The sequence below is a fragment of the Mytilus californianus genome, unplaced genomic scaffold, assembly GCF_021869535.1.
Source record: "Mytilus californianus isolate M0D057914Y unplaced genomic scaffold, xbMytCali1.0.p SCAF_17, whole genome shotgun sequence".
Taxonomy (NCBI): domain Eukaryota; kingdom Metazoa; phylum Mollusca; class Bivalvia; order Mytilida; family Mytilidae; genus Mytilus; species Mytilus californianus.
In genome coordinates, this window is record NW_026262659.1 from 6,355,650 (window position 1) to 6,370,615 (window position 14,966).

At 32.8% G+C, this 14,966-nt stretch overlaps 1 protein-coding gene across 1 annotated transcript in view; it reads left to right on the forward strand.

Annotated features, from left to right (window-relative positions):
* LOC127726291 (cholecystokinin receptor type A-like) overlaps positions 1-6,193 on the forward strand; it is a 29,754-nt gene extending 23,561 nt beyond the window's left edge. The window contains exons 2-3 of the mRNA XM_052233611.1: positions 3,511-3,879; positions 4,869-6,193. Coding sequence (XP_052089571.1) covers positions 3,511-3,879; positions 4,869-5,380 — 881 coding nt within the window. The 3' untranslated portion in view covers positions 5,381-6,193. The remainder of the gene's footprint in view (positions 1-3,510; positions 3,880-4,868) is intronic.
* The last annotated feature ends 8,773 nt before the right edge of the window (positions 6,194-14,966 follow it).

Below are 14,966 nucleotides of genomic sequence, written 5' to 3' on the forward strand. Positions count from 1 at the left end.
ATATTTTGACCCTGTTAGTGAAACAAAAGAAGGGAAATTGGTCTTCCCTATTTATCGAGAAATAGATGATGTCATCATCCTTTGAATATGAATACGCAGAAAATAATATCATTGCGAACAATCCTTTGTCAACAGAAGTGATGTGTTACTATGCATTATACCTGTGATAAAACGATGTTGTCGTAAAAGCTATTAATGTAATTGTTACAATGTACTTTCATTAACTGATGCGATAGCATAGAATTCTTTCTTGTGTATACAAATACCGGTCATTAATACAGACTATCAGCATTACCTACGGCCTCATTCAACAATTATTTGTGGTCTTAGTTTTAGCTACATGTGTAAATCCACAAAAATAGGGGGGGGGGGAATACCAAAGGGAGGGACATTCAAACTCATAATTCGAAAATAAACTGACAACGCAACGGCAAAAAAGGAAAAATACCAAAAGACAAACAACACACAAAACACAGCATAGAAAACTAAAAACTAAGCAACACGAACCGCATCAAAAACCGGGGGTGATCTCAGGTGTGATATTAAAATGTGCATGATAACTGCAAATGTACCTTTGGCTTGTTTTGCTGCAACCTGTAACTGCATCAATATTCAAATTCATAATTCTTTAATATATATTATTTTTCTATTTCGAGTAGCAGTCTTAGTTCTTTAAGGTGTCTAGTCTGTAAACACATCATTTTCCCCTAGCAACAGATGAAAATAAATGATAAATCCTGAAAAATCCTCCCCCAGAATATCAACTGGTCGTACCCTAAACTTCTTTGGTGTTCAGTTTTGTGGGTATATTCGTTTTTCTTGCCATCGTAATATGTTGTTTATTTCTTGTAAAGCAATCACATATATCGACAACAGGTTTCTACAATAACTTATCTCATTATTTCAGCTTTGTTTATCTGTTTTATTAGAAATCGGTTGCTATTGAAGAAGTGGGAACCGATTTAACGTATTTCTTTCAGTTGTTTATACTTTGTTAAATTGTTATTTGCATTGTATCTAATACTCTGTAACAATTGATATCAATCGTGTAATCAATGATGAATATATAACTATTTAATTTCAAACAAATCATAATTTACCGATTATTATATATTGAGATTTTGTATGGTTCGATTCCTTAGAGACTATGGTATGATTGTTGTCGAAACGGTTTCTATAACCATTTTATTTTCAAAGTGGAATACTCACGATCATAATGTTTCTATGGTATTTTTTTACTGTTCAATGTTCAATAATCTTTCATTGTTCACCTTTGTGTGTAATCCTTAAAGACATTATTAGGATAAAACTCACACAATTAAGTAATCAAAACTCGCCAAACAAAAAATTGATCGGAACTAATATTTCAAAACTATTTTTTAACTTTTCATGTTCTGATAAATATTTGATTAGTTCGATATCGTAATCTAGTACTGGTCAATAATAAATCATGAATAAAAGGGATAAAAAAATCATAACAATCATTTACTATTAAAATTGACTTTACCAAGAATATCTATCGGACAGAATAGAATAAGTACGTTTCATATTTAAATGTTATCAACACAATCTGATGAAGTCTGCTAAAAACTAGTACACAAATATAGGTTTTTTATTTATCGCTTATATTGATGTCAAGGTAAAATGCCTTCAACTATGTTGCCATAAAGTCACTTGTTAACACTTCTGAACATCCAAGGAATAAACCGTGCAAATTTAATTACCTATTTGTGTTTTCAAGTAGGTCTAAGGAGTTTGCATTAAATTTGCTAAGTCAACAGCCTTCTTGAGATGTTTTTTCTGACTTGAACCCAAATGAAGTAATCGGCCAGTAATTGTTTCCCCTAGGAACATTATGATCGTGAGTATTCCACTTTGAAAATAAAATGGTTATAGAAACCGTTTCGACAACAATCATGCCATAGTCTCTAAGGAATCGAACCATAAAAAGTCTCAATATATAATAATCGCTAAACAGTAAATCATGAAAATAAGGAGAAATTGTATGATTGTCTATAAGACAACTATCAATCATACTGAGTATGTAAACAACTATAGGCCACTGTACGACCTTCAGGTATAAGACACTGTACGACCTTCAGGTATTATAGGCCACTGTATGACCTTCAGGTATAAGACACTGTACGACCTTCAGGTATAAGACACTGTACGACCTTCAGGTATAAGATACTGTACGACCTTCAGGTATAAGACACTGTACGACCTTCAGGTATAAGACACTGTACATCCTTCAGGTATAGGCCACTGTACGACCTTCAGGTATAAGACAATGTTCGACCTTCAGGTATAAGACACTGTATGGCCTTTATGTAAACCCCCTACCATGAAGTTAGCTAAGAATGGTCCCGGCATGACAACATGTGACGACATTTGAAAGATAACAACTGTTACAATTGTCTAGTTTATGATAAAAACAACTACCGAAAACCTGGTAGACAGCAACCAACTACATACACTGAATTATTATAGGCGGATGTAAGTGTCTTTTGTCATTTTTTATTTGGTTATGATGTTTTTCGCCTTTTTCTACATAACCTTTTTGTATCGCACTCTTGGGAATTTCAACTCCTTCCTTTTTCATGATGCATGTTTTAAAATGTCATTTACAATTTATTATTTCTTAAGATTACAAGTGAAATATTACAAATGCATTAAACCAATTTGAATTTATATATCCATGAACATCGTCTTGACGTCCTAAACATTACACTTGAGCAATCAATGTTCACGTAACAGTATCATTACGAAGCACATCACGTGACAGTAACTGCAATTTCTGCCTTGTCAACCGAGGACATAAAGTCTGGCACTGTATGACTTCGCTTACTGCAACAGTTTACAAATCATAAATGCTAAATTAATGCATGGACGATCGTGCAGTTTTGCATCAAGTGTACATTAGAATTATTTATTTATAGAAACAAATATTTATAACTGGATCTTCTTGTCATTATGGTTTTGATGAATAGTTGTCTCATTGGCAATAATAACACGTCTACCTACATTTATCTTGTTTTAGAAATACTTTCTGATTCAACATCACAAACAAGTGTTTTGTTTGTTATTCTCGGTTAAAGAACATTTGACCTTACAGTTGTATATAAATTCGTTTGCATTTGATAATTTTATTCTGTCCCCTTTCAATGATAAATAAGTAAACCATTTTGTCCGCACATATAATTTATACAAATTGCAACTATACAGACTGAATGCAAATAAAAGAAACTATACTTTAAAAGGTGTAAAAGCATCCTAGTCATTTTTAACACACATCAACTTCTTTACTTTTTTTTAATTTGCATATGACTGTTGAATATTGTAATGTACACTTTGTGTGATTTTAACGAGTAACTACATGTATTCATGAACATACAATGCTAGAAAATATGATTGGTCAGTTCCTGTTGTCGGAACAATACATATTTTGTCTATAAGTTGGTTTATAAATTGATGACAATATTTCTAATGAAACACATAATTTATTTTCAGGTGTTTTCTTCTGTGTTGGCTGCTTTACTTTAGTAACTATATCCTTAGAGAGATATTTCGCAATCTGTAGACCCCTACATTCCCGAAAATGGCAGACTCTGTCACACTCGTACAAGATTCTCGGAATATGTTGGATCTTATCGTTTATAGTGATGATACCGTCAGCTATACACAATAAGCACATACCTTTAATTTACGGAAACAGTATGTGTCGGGAAGAATGGGACAACACTTTCTTTGAGACCGGTTACACAATAGCACTGGTCATATTACTTCTTGTTGGACCCGTTATCACCATGACAGTTGCTTACATGTTAATAGCCGTAACGTTATGGATTGGAATGAAAATGGACACACAGAATGAATTAGGTACTACATTTTCTGTTCATTAATTAGTGTTATCTATTTTTTTTATATTTTTTTTCTCAATGCAGCCCCGCTATACATCACTTTCCTTAATAATAGAATAGGTCAAGTAATTTTGATGATCGAATTACATCATTTTTAGTGGGGCATACATGTAAAAAAAAAAAGAGACGTAGTATGTTTGCCAATGAGACAAGTATCCACCACATACCAACGGACAAGGATTTAAACAACTAATGATACTATACGGTCTTCAACAATGAATAAATTCTACACCGTATAGTACGCTATTATAACAGGCTCGGGCATAAGACTATTTAAAAAAGTTCAAAAGAGAGACCCAATTAACGGTGTGAAGTATGCTTGAAAAAATAAATGGAACAAATAAGGCAGACAGCAACCACTAATTAATAGGATCCTGCCTTCGGACATGCGACAACAGACTATATTAATTTACGTCCTCTTATTTGTACATTAACCGAAACGTTTTAATTGGTTGACCATCTAAACAATGGAGATTTTATTTCAGTTTTGCCTGCGAGCAATTTTGTATTCGTGTCCAAGTAACCTACCTAATCTTGTATTTAGACATTTTTTTCGAATTTATGATCTTAATCAAATACGTTTCTTTTTAATTTTTTTTTAAATTTATAACATGAAAACAATGTTGCTTTTTAATGAACTAAAGAAATATAGTTAGTCAAAATGTCAGTAAATTAGAAATACAAATATTTCACAGTCATTTTATATTCTTGTTATTTTAATCACGAACTTGATATAACCGTAGTTGAACATATCAATTTGTATATAATCCTTCATTTTTCTTGTGTGTACATGTATCTGTTTCTATGAATGAAAACAAAAGTTGGGTGTTCTTCAGTAGGACAGCAATTTGTCAGCCTTTCTAAATTTAAGATTTATTTTAACCACAGTAGAATAAGGGCAACTCAGATATAATAGTTTATTATCATGATGATTATTTTTATTATTAGAATCAACCAGTGGATCACAAAATGGATCTTGCAAAAAACCAGACGTAGTTCCGATAGCGAAGCCTAAAGGTCGGTACGATCTCCAACGTGGAATGCGACAATCGAACAGTGAAAGAAGTAGGGCGTCGAAGAAAAGGGTCATCAAAATGTTGTTTGCAGTTGTCTTTGAGTTCTTTGTATGCTGGACACCTATGTTCATAATCCAATCCTGGGTTATTATAGACGAAAGTTCTGCGGGACTCTACGTCACCAACGAACTGTCATCTGCGTTTCATCTACTTGCCTATGTGAGCACGTGCTGTAATCCTATTACGTATTGCTTCATGAATCGTAACTTCAGACAAGGATTTTTTTCTGCTTTCCGCTGTTTAAGACGTCAAAGGATTTATCGACAAAAATGCAGCAGTTTATCGTATTCAGGAGGGTCATACGTCAATACAAAAATTAGCAAGGCTGGATCGTATGAAAGGTCTCACCATTTTGAAAATGCTGTTGAATCAGAAGAGACATGAATGCTTAGTGTATTTAGGTCTAAATACACAAAAACAAAAGCTGTGGTTTAAAAGTGCAATTAATAGAACGACTTAGTATTGGTATGACCTCCCTTACTAAATGAATGAACTGAATTACAACTGTTGACATTGATTTTCAAACAACATTGTTTAGTTCATCTCATCGAAAGATATATTTTAAATGTCGATACAATCCATGTTAAACCTAAAGGATATCATAACTGGGGTTTTGAGATGTTTTTTTTAAATCATGTTTGCGTCTCCATTATACGATACAATGCATTTCTTATGTAAAACAAGTCGTTTCAATTTCAATAGAATTACGCGTACAGTTCAGGTCTAAAACGTCCGATACATAAATATTTCTCTGCGTGAATTATTATTCTTTTTTTAGTGAACAGGCTTCTTTAACTAAGAAAAAACTTTTTAAATTACTTTTATGAATATCATTTATACATCAATGGCTTCTAAATTTATTAAAGTGTTATTTTATATGCTACAAATGTATGAGTCGTTCGAATACGGTTTTGTAATGCAAAATACCCGGAATAGACAAAGTCTTAGAAATAAAGAAGGTGGACAATAAGAAACTATGAAAGTCCATGAGAGAAATAAAATTAAAAAAAAAAAAACAAACTTCATTTTCCTTGCTGTTTATAACAGTGAAGAACAAAAAAATGGTCCAGATTTAATATTTAGTAATATATTACTGAATTTAAGCTCATTGCAGCAATAAACCACATACCTTATTTACATAAGACCAATCGAACGACAAATGAAAAAAAAAAACAAAAAAACAAAACAAAAAACAAACCCAAATTCAAATTCTTTATTAGCCTTGAACTTAACGGTTCATAAATGTATACATTATAGTTATGACATTTATAATACTGTATCATTATACTTATGTATAACACAAAAATAAACAATTATATTTATTCACCAAGAGATGTTTTGTAAATGTAGTGTTTCCAAGGAGATAATATCTTAATGTACCGAAACGTTTGGGTCATATTATGACTATAGGTAACATCGTTGTTTGTATGTTTTGATTGGTTATTCAGTTTATGTTGTTTATATATATTTATTAATAAATTGTTATCATGTTAACATTATTTTGCCTACCAGAAATTCCAGCAATGGAGATATCAAAAGTATAAACATTATTTCAGTTTCAGACTGTGGATCTGGCAGAAAAATCAAAGCATTTTCCGTGATTATGAGCCTTTATTATTACTGATAACAACTTTTGGAATAGTTAAAATTGAGAATGGAAATGGGGAACATGTCAAAGATACAACAACCCGACCGAAGAGCAGATAACAGCCGAAGGCCACCAATGGGTCTTCAATGGAGCGAAAATATCCCGCACCCGGAGGTGGGCCTCAGCTGGCCCCTAAATAAAAATGTGTACTAGTTCAGTGAAAATGGACGTCATACTAAACTCCAAAACATATAAATGAACTAAAATAAAAAAAAAAACAAGACTAACAAAGGCCAGAGGCTCCTGACTTGAGACAGGCGCAAAAATGCGGCGGGGTTAAACATGTTTTGTGAGACTAGTTATTATGCGAACTACTCTTCCGTTATGCTGAATCGGTTACATGTATACGTGTACTGATGTCACATGAGGAGCAACATCTGCTTACCCTCCTGGGCATCTGAGATTCCTAAGGAATTTGGTGTTGCTCAGTCTGTAGTTTTCTATGTACTGTTTTATCTCCTTTGTGTTTTGCCCTAGTTTTGTCGGGTTTTTTGTCTTCGACTTACGACTTGATTGTCCCTCGTTTGTTCATGCTATGAGTTATATCACATCACATACATTTAACAATAGAAACGTTTGTTTTGAAGGTTAACCTCATTATGCACTGCTTCAAGTTGTAAATAGAAAACGGCAAAACCTGAAAATAAAGCAAAACTGCACATTCACATAAGTTGATATGTTTCCGTGTAAAATAATTTAAATTATTGACAACCATACAATCTGTACAAGCATCAGGTGGGGGAGTGAAGTTCAAATAGAATCTCACGATCAAGATATAACAAAAAAGAAAAAACACAGTTGAGTAATATGTGATGATTAAAAAAACATTAACAAAAACATATCGTTCTGACACCTTTCTATATTTGATTGATTAATTGATCGATTGATTGGTGATGGCTGAACGCTGCTTAAGCGGAAAGGGTTGTAGCTCGGCGATTAAATACTTGCATGTACATTTATATAAATCAAATAAATCTCTCTCTGTGTGGTATCGTATTAGCATTTGAAATACTGAATAAACACTACACATAACTTCAATCATTCGGATATTCACTAACAAAGAAATCCTTTACTATTTAACAAGATATCAAACATTACGAATCTTCATGTACAAGTAAATGATATTTAGATACAAGTTGGTCAAAATGATTACTTACGGGCAGTACAAAAGTAGTCAATATATATGGTAATTATAAGTGCGACTAAAAAAGTGATGATTGGATTTATTGAAAATGATTAAATGGTTCAATAGAGGCAACCCAACAACAAACAAAAAATAGAACAAAATGCATCTAAATGAAATGGTTCAATAGAGGCAATCCAACAACAAACAAAAATAGAACAAAATGCATCTAGATGTCAACAAATGGATCTCAACAAACATGTCATACAAAAGGTCGGTGGTTCTTTCTCCACCAAAAAAGCTGACAGCCACGAACTAGCACAATATTGTTGGAAGTGGCGTTAAACACCAATCAATCAATCAATCAATCTTCAACAATAAAGTTTCTAACAATATGCCAAGATCTCAGAAAGACGGTCATTAATGGTTTCGAAACTTGATTCCGATTTCCATATTGACCCCGAAGTATTATTGTATCTCATTCTATTTATTGAATTTCTCTTTACCTAACTAACACTGTTTATTATCAACTGCCACGAAACTGAATAGGTTTGAAAGATATTTCACAGAGACTATCAACAATAGTCTATCCACACCACATTCCTAACATGTAAAATAAAAATGAGTACACAAAGGCACTTGACTATATAATACCTGTATGAGAACCAGTTTAAAAAAATATCGATTGGTTTTCATCTAAGGAGACCACATTAACCCTACGTAATCCGTTACGTAATTCAAAGTTAAAGGGAATTTAAATAGCGTTATTTGTGGATAACCGAATGACAAAATGTTAAACTGGTAGTTGCTGCAACTAGAAATGATCTGCGTCAGGTATTATGGAAGGCAGATTACAATTTTGACAGCATTTTGTTAAATGAACCTTATACTATAATGGAATAAAAGACAACAACAGAAACTGAATGTTATAGGAATTTGTGAAGCGACATATTTATATTACTTTAAATTATGTTTTTAATTTAACTGTCACAAAATAATGGGAATCAATGGTGCACCAAACTTTGTTAAACACTGTGTTATTGACTTGCTGTAAAACCAATTCCATAACAAATAAGTCAACAATCAGGATGCCATGTGCATGCTTTAACGGAATTGACGCCTGGAAAAAAACATCAGATTAAAGAATTGGCGAGAAAAGAAAATTAAAGTTCATTCAACCTGAAAATTTAAGAATAGACAAGATTGGTCTAATATGTAGTGATTTATAATAGCCTTGGGGTTATTGTCCTAAGTAATCCAGTTAACAAATGATCAAACAGCATTAAAATCCGTATGAAATAAGAGAAAAAAAAACATTGATATACATATACTGGTTTGTGTTATTTGTTTAGTATACGTTTCTTTCTTCTTTAATGCATACTTACAATAAATGATTGTATTACTACCAATTCAGATTTTGGAGTTTTGTTTAAGATATAATTCACAAAAAACGAAACAAAAATCCAAACATTTTATTAACCTCGATTTTATCGATCCCTCTTCGTTCTCTAGGAAATTTCCCTTAAACAATCCAGTACATCGTTACTACTGGGTATTTGTAAGTACATGATTTCGAAAACTTCATTCGTATGCCGTCGGACAGTTCTTAGTATTGATAATCGAAGCATTTTGGTTACTAGTATATTGGTTCCAAGATTTTGTAAATCTTCTGATTCCAAACTTGTAAATTTAAAAATACAAGACTAAAATGAATGAATAACCGAGCAAATGCGTCCATACATGAAAAGGAGAAAAGTTGATGTCGCACGTCCTCCTTACTTTTAGTGATGTAAACAAAAATGACGGAAGATATCAAAGGGATCATCAAAACTCGTTAGCCGAAGAGAGTGATATTTTTCGTTGCTCTATTTGAAAAAATACCAACAAGTACAGGTTGCAACTTGTTTTAAAATACAATTTACAGCCACATCTAGCACTGAATTTCTTTTAAATTTTATTGAATTATGTAAAATCATAAAGTGATATTTTAATGATTAGATATAGACTCTCATCAAGCACTCAAATTTCAGTCGTATTTCATAACTTATAGATGTTAACCGTTTAAGTGAAACACATACAGCGCACATTTTGGTATGGATCTTTATTAAGATTTCGATCAATTGCAATTCATAAGAGGAGAGGAATAAATCTGCAATGAGAGGGAACTAGTTTAATCCATTTGAATACAAACCACTTGGTGGTATGCTTCATCTAAAAAACGATCATAGATATTACTAGGCAAAACATTGATGTCTTCTCAACTCACTAGCCATATGTTTCACGCTTTTGGATCTTTATACACCAGAATAGTCGTATGATCTTTATACACCAGGATAGTCGTATGATCTTTATACACCAGAATAGTCGTATGATCTTTATACACCAGAATAGTCGTATGATCTTTATACACCAGAATAGTCGTATGATCTTTATACACCAGAATAGTCGTAACTATGATCTTTATACACTAGAATAGTCGTATGATCTTTATATCCCAGAATAGTCGTATGATCTTTATACACCAGAATAGTCGTATGATCTTTATACACCAGAATAGTCGTATGATCTTTATACACCAGAATAGTCGTATGATCTTTATACACCAGGATAGTCGTATGATCTTTATACACCAGAATAGTCGTATGATCTTTATACACCAGAATAGTCGTATGATCTTTATACACCAGGATAGTCGTATGATCTTTATACACCAGAATAGTCGTATGATCTGCAATGTTACTGATTGTGTCCTATTTTCGATTGTGACATTTCGACTGAGTATGGATTCGCATGGCAAATTTTGTACTAAGTTTGGATTTACCTGTGTGATGCATGCATTATCATACAATTATAGCCTTTGTATGAGGTCGATACGAGGTTATATCGACCTAAGAAAAGCATATTGACTGAGGACGAAGTCCGAGGTCGATATGCTTCTTTAGGTCGATATAACATCGTATTGACCCCAACCAAAGACTACAATTGTTATATTATTTATCAACAACTATTGCATAAACAATGTAAAATTGGGGATTTCTAGAATGTATTTTTAGTAACATGCTGTATGCCCTGTGCAATATGCTGTTTTTGACCTACGAAAAGCTATACACAACAGTATTGGCGTGCAAACTGATTAAATACAAATGTACACGTGATCAAGTTTTAACGAATCACAAATCCTTAAAAATATTCGATTAATAATATAACAGGATACTTGTCAATGAGATTCCCTCAGTGTTTGTGTATTACTTTGATTTGTATCTTCTTGACGATTTTATGAGAATGTAACATCGGTGAACTATTGTAGCAAACATTGATTATTTTCTATATACAAAGAAGAAGTCTAAGTTCGATTGTCATTGAGACTACTATCCACTCGAGACCAAATGCTCGGGGGGACCAATTCAATACTTTACTGATAGGGTGTGCCGCTGGGGTTCTGTAACCCCACGCTTTTCATATTATTCAGATTATTAAAATCTAAAGCGTAGGTAAAAATGTAACCTTTTCCCATATTGGTTGGATTTCCTGGACGGGACGAGAAGCACATTCCGACATAATCGAGAAGTATCATCTTTTCTCGGAACTCAGATTCCTTATGTCATGTTTACTAACGGCAAGACTTTCGGCTATGACAAAAAAAACAGGGCTTTTCATATATAACAAGTAATTGGAAATTATTGACTTTATCATATAATTCTGATAGTTTTCACCACCTATTTGCATTTTTTCAAGCTGGAAAATGTGAATTATTCCAGCGGCACATCCTATCACCTTGTATATAGGAAGTCTAACCACCCCCACCCTGAGAGCAAACGACAAAGATGTAACAAACTATGGATGTTCAATTTTGTATTTATTTCCTGGAAATGGAATTGTAACTTTTTCAAACGATATACATGTACAGATTGATTGAAGTAACATTTTATAAAATGGGTAGATTTCTTTCAATGAAATTGTGTGATAATGCTGTATAAAAGATTGAAAAATCATAACTGTCAATCACGGCAAATTAGTCATTATATGGTCGTAGGTTTTCAAAGACTTCACACCCCAGGAATAGATAATTCGATTATAAATTTAGGCCATGTCACACATTTATTTACAAAGTCCTTAACGGATTTTGGAGTATAAGTCAGGAGAAACGAAGCATGTATAGAAGAACATTTACTGGACACAGCTATAAAACATAAGGTGTCTTGTGTAATTCTGGAAGCCAAAACAAAGTGTGAATTTTTTATGTTGAGCAGCAGCTGTCAATTCTTCAATAAATGTTAATCAAAATCTTTTCTGCAGTCGATGTTGTAGGTATGAAAATACTCGAATTGGTTATCTCAGAGTTGAATATTTCAATACATTAAATACATTAAAAAAGGATAATATTATTAGCTGCGTTGTCAGCTGGTGAAAATACAAAACGCTTTGTTAGAAGATATTATTCAAGTCTAGTTATCGTTTACTTAGAACGATTTTCTAGAATCTATTTTTCGAAATGTTTTATACGATTATTAAAAAGATTTATGCATATTCTGAAGAAATAATATTAAGATTTTTGTTATCCGCTTTCTCCTTTTGAACAAACATAGCAGTAAGAGAAAATGATTTTCTGATGACTTTACGAAATTCTGTCTACTTGATTGTAGAAGGTGGACGATATTTCGGTCAGTTCTTTAAAATGTAAATAACTCTCGGTCTATGACAATGACTGTGGTGGTAGTTGTATATTATTAAGTTGTATCAGCATCATATTTCAGTTGTTTTCCATTCGTTTGATGTGTTTGATCTTTTGATTTTGCCAATTGATAACGGACTTGCCGTTTCGCATTTTCCTTGGAGTTCGGTATTTTTGTTATTTTACTTTTTACTGTAATGTACATGGCTGTTGATATCATTCACGACCAACTGTTGAATGTAACTTACATAATGCCAGTCTGTAACTCTCTGTGTGCAAACTTTCATAAACATCCGGTATCCATCAACAGTCGTTAGTTATCGTTTAGTGAATACATATGGCTACTATGGGCAAACAAAAGCAAATATGTCTGGCATGCATTGGTCTCTTTTTAGAATAATATCACTTAGGTGAAGTATCAAAGAATAGCGATAGCGGAAACGTTGCTTGTGTGCCTTACACTTCTAACAAATGTAGAGCAGTACGCACTGTAAGTGATTAGAATGTTATCAAAGTGTTCATTATTTATTATTCTAATGATGTTTAATGGATTTTCCCTTTCTATCTAGGATATAAATGTATACGATGACGAAGAGTTTAATGTTAATTATTGCGAGCTTATAACTTATGATCTTTTCTAAAAAGTTCACTTTTATCCTAGAAACAAGCATGATCGTAAATCGTTTCGGTTATTATTTTCAAAGCCATTTCGGTTATAAGAAGATATAGAAGGAACGACCTATTTTTGAGGCATCAAAGTTAATTTCTGAGCTCCCAGATTAAAGTAGATTCATAAAACACAACAAAATCGCATAATAGTTCAAGGGTTTTAAAAAACAATCCGACATACTCTGTCAGTCGTTTTACACAACTCTGTTCTGTTACACATCAAACAGTTGTTTTAAACTCCTCTTCCAATTGACATGTATTGAAATATCATGCGACTTCAACTGTCGGCCGCCCTCTATAACGGCCGTTAGGATTCAATACATGTATAATTCACATCTATATAACATTTTAAATTTTAATTCACATAACCAAATAAAATAGATTCCGATTTAGAATATCATGTAACGAACCTTTTTCAGAAACTTACTTTTTGTCCTCTATATTTTCTTTTTTATCATACATACACATATACAAACGTTTGAGGAAATTTCCCTGTGCATATCACGGGCTTCTGGAATCACTTTCATTAGGTACAATCAAACAACCAAAAATAGAAACGTTTGAGGGTTACAAAAAAGGGCTGAATATTATAGCGAGTCGAGGCCAACCTGTCCTTAGGAAGATGCAAACTATGACAAATCACGTCAATAAGCACTTACTAAATAGAGTTTTGAATCGTCAGAAACTAGGGGAAAAGATAATTATAATTAATCATTTACTGCGAGATTAATGTTTTTATTTGGTTGTGAGAAGACGAAATAATTATAGTTGACCTACTTGGAAGGCCTATTACGAATGATTCCGACAATGGAAATAGACGTGTTATACACCATTTATAGATATGATAATGTATAACAAGTTTCAGTGGGATAGACAACCTTAGAATCGACATATAACGGAAGTTCACGACAGGGTGATTTTTCTCAAATATACGAGTTAGGTACCTTGTGTTATATTAAAGTATATGGGTAATTTTTCGTGAGACAAGTGCCTGTGTTTACACCATACAGACAGCTCCAACAGAGTGATGAAAAATAACTACTGACATCGAACTTACAAAATGTTTAAGGTCACTATCACCAATTGGTTGACCGATACGATTTGACGGTCTCTCATCTCACTAGCGACATATTTTCGCGGCCTTAGATCATTACATACCAAAATAGTCGTCAGAAGTATAAATTTACCCATTGTGTCCTTTTCCCAATGTGATATTTTAAAGTAATATGAATTCGCATTATGGGTCATGTATACATAGTAATAGACGAAACCCGGTCTCGCTCCTTTTGGAGCTCATGCAATTACCTAAAACTTCAGTTTGTATCCTTAATTTGTCTCTACCTAATCGGTTAACGAGATTTGAACTTCGGTAAGCTACAGTCGCCTTAATTAAACATACTTATCCTACATTTTTAAAACAAAACCATTATTACAAGTGTTGTTAAAAAGTTAAAAAGCTTATTGATATAACATTTTTGAAATATGACAGGATTTGCAAATTTAACATTTTTACACATTTTGAAATATGACAGGATTTGCAAATTTAACATATTGACACATTTTGTAAAAAAAAAGGATGTATGAAAATCACATTGCTTTCAGCGATGTTGTCAGTTAAATATACTCTAGAACCGATTCTGATAACTATACTCTATGTGTGTTTTTGGACAGTTCCACCCTTGATATCCTTTCTTAAGTTGTCTGTTTATGAAGTTAGAAGTTATTAAGAAACTAAGGTTTAAACTACCTCAGATGAAGTTGACCTTATATGGATTTGGCTATGATTTATAGGTCCTTTTTTGTTCATAAAGCTTTTCAAACGTTTCGGTTCCTATACATTCTTGGCGTTAACATTTTC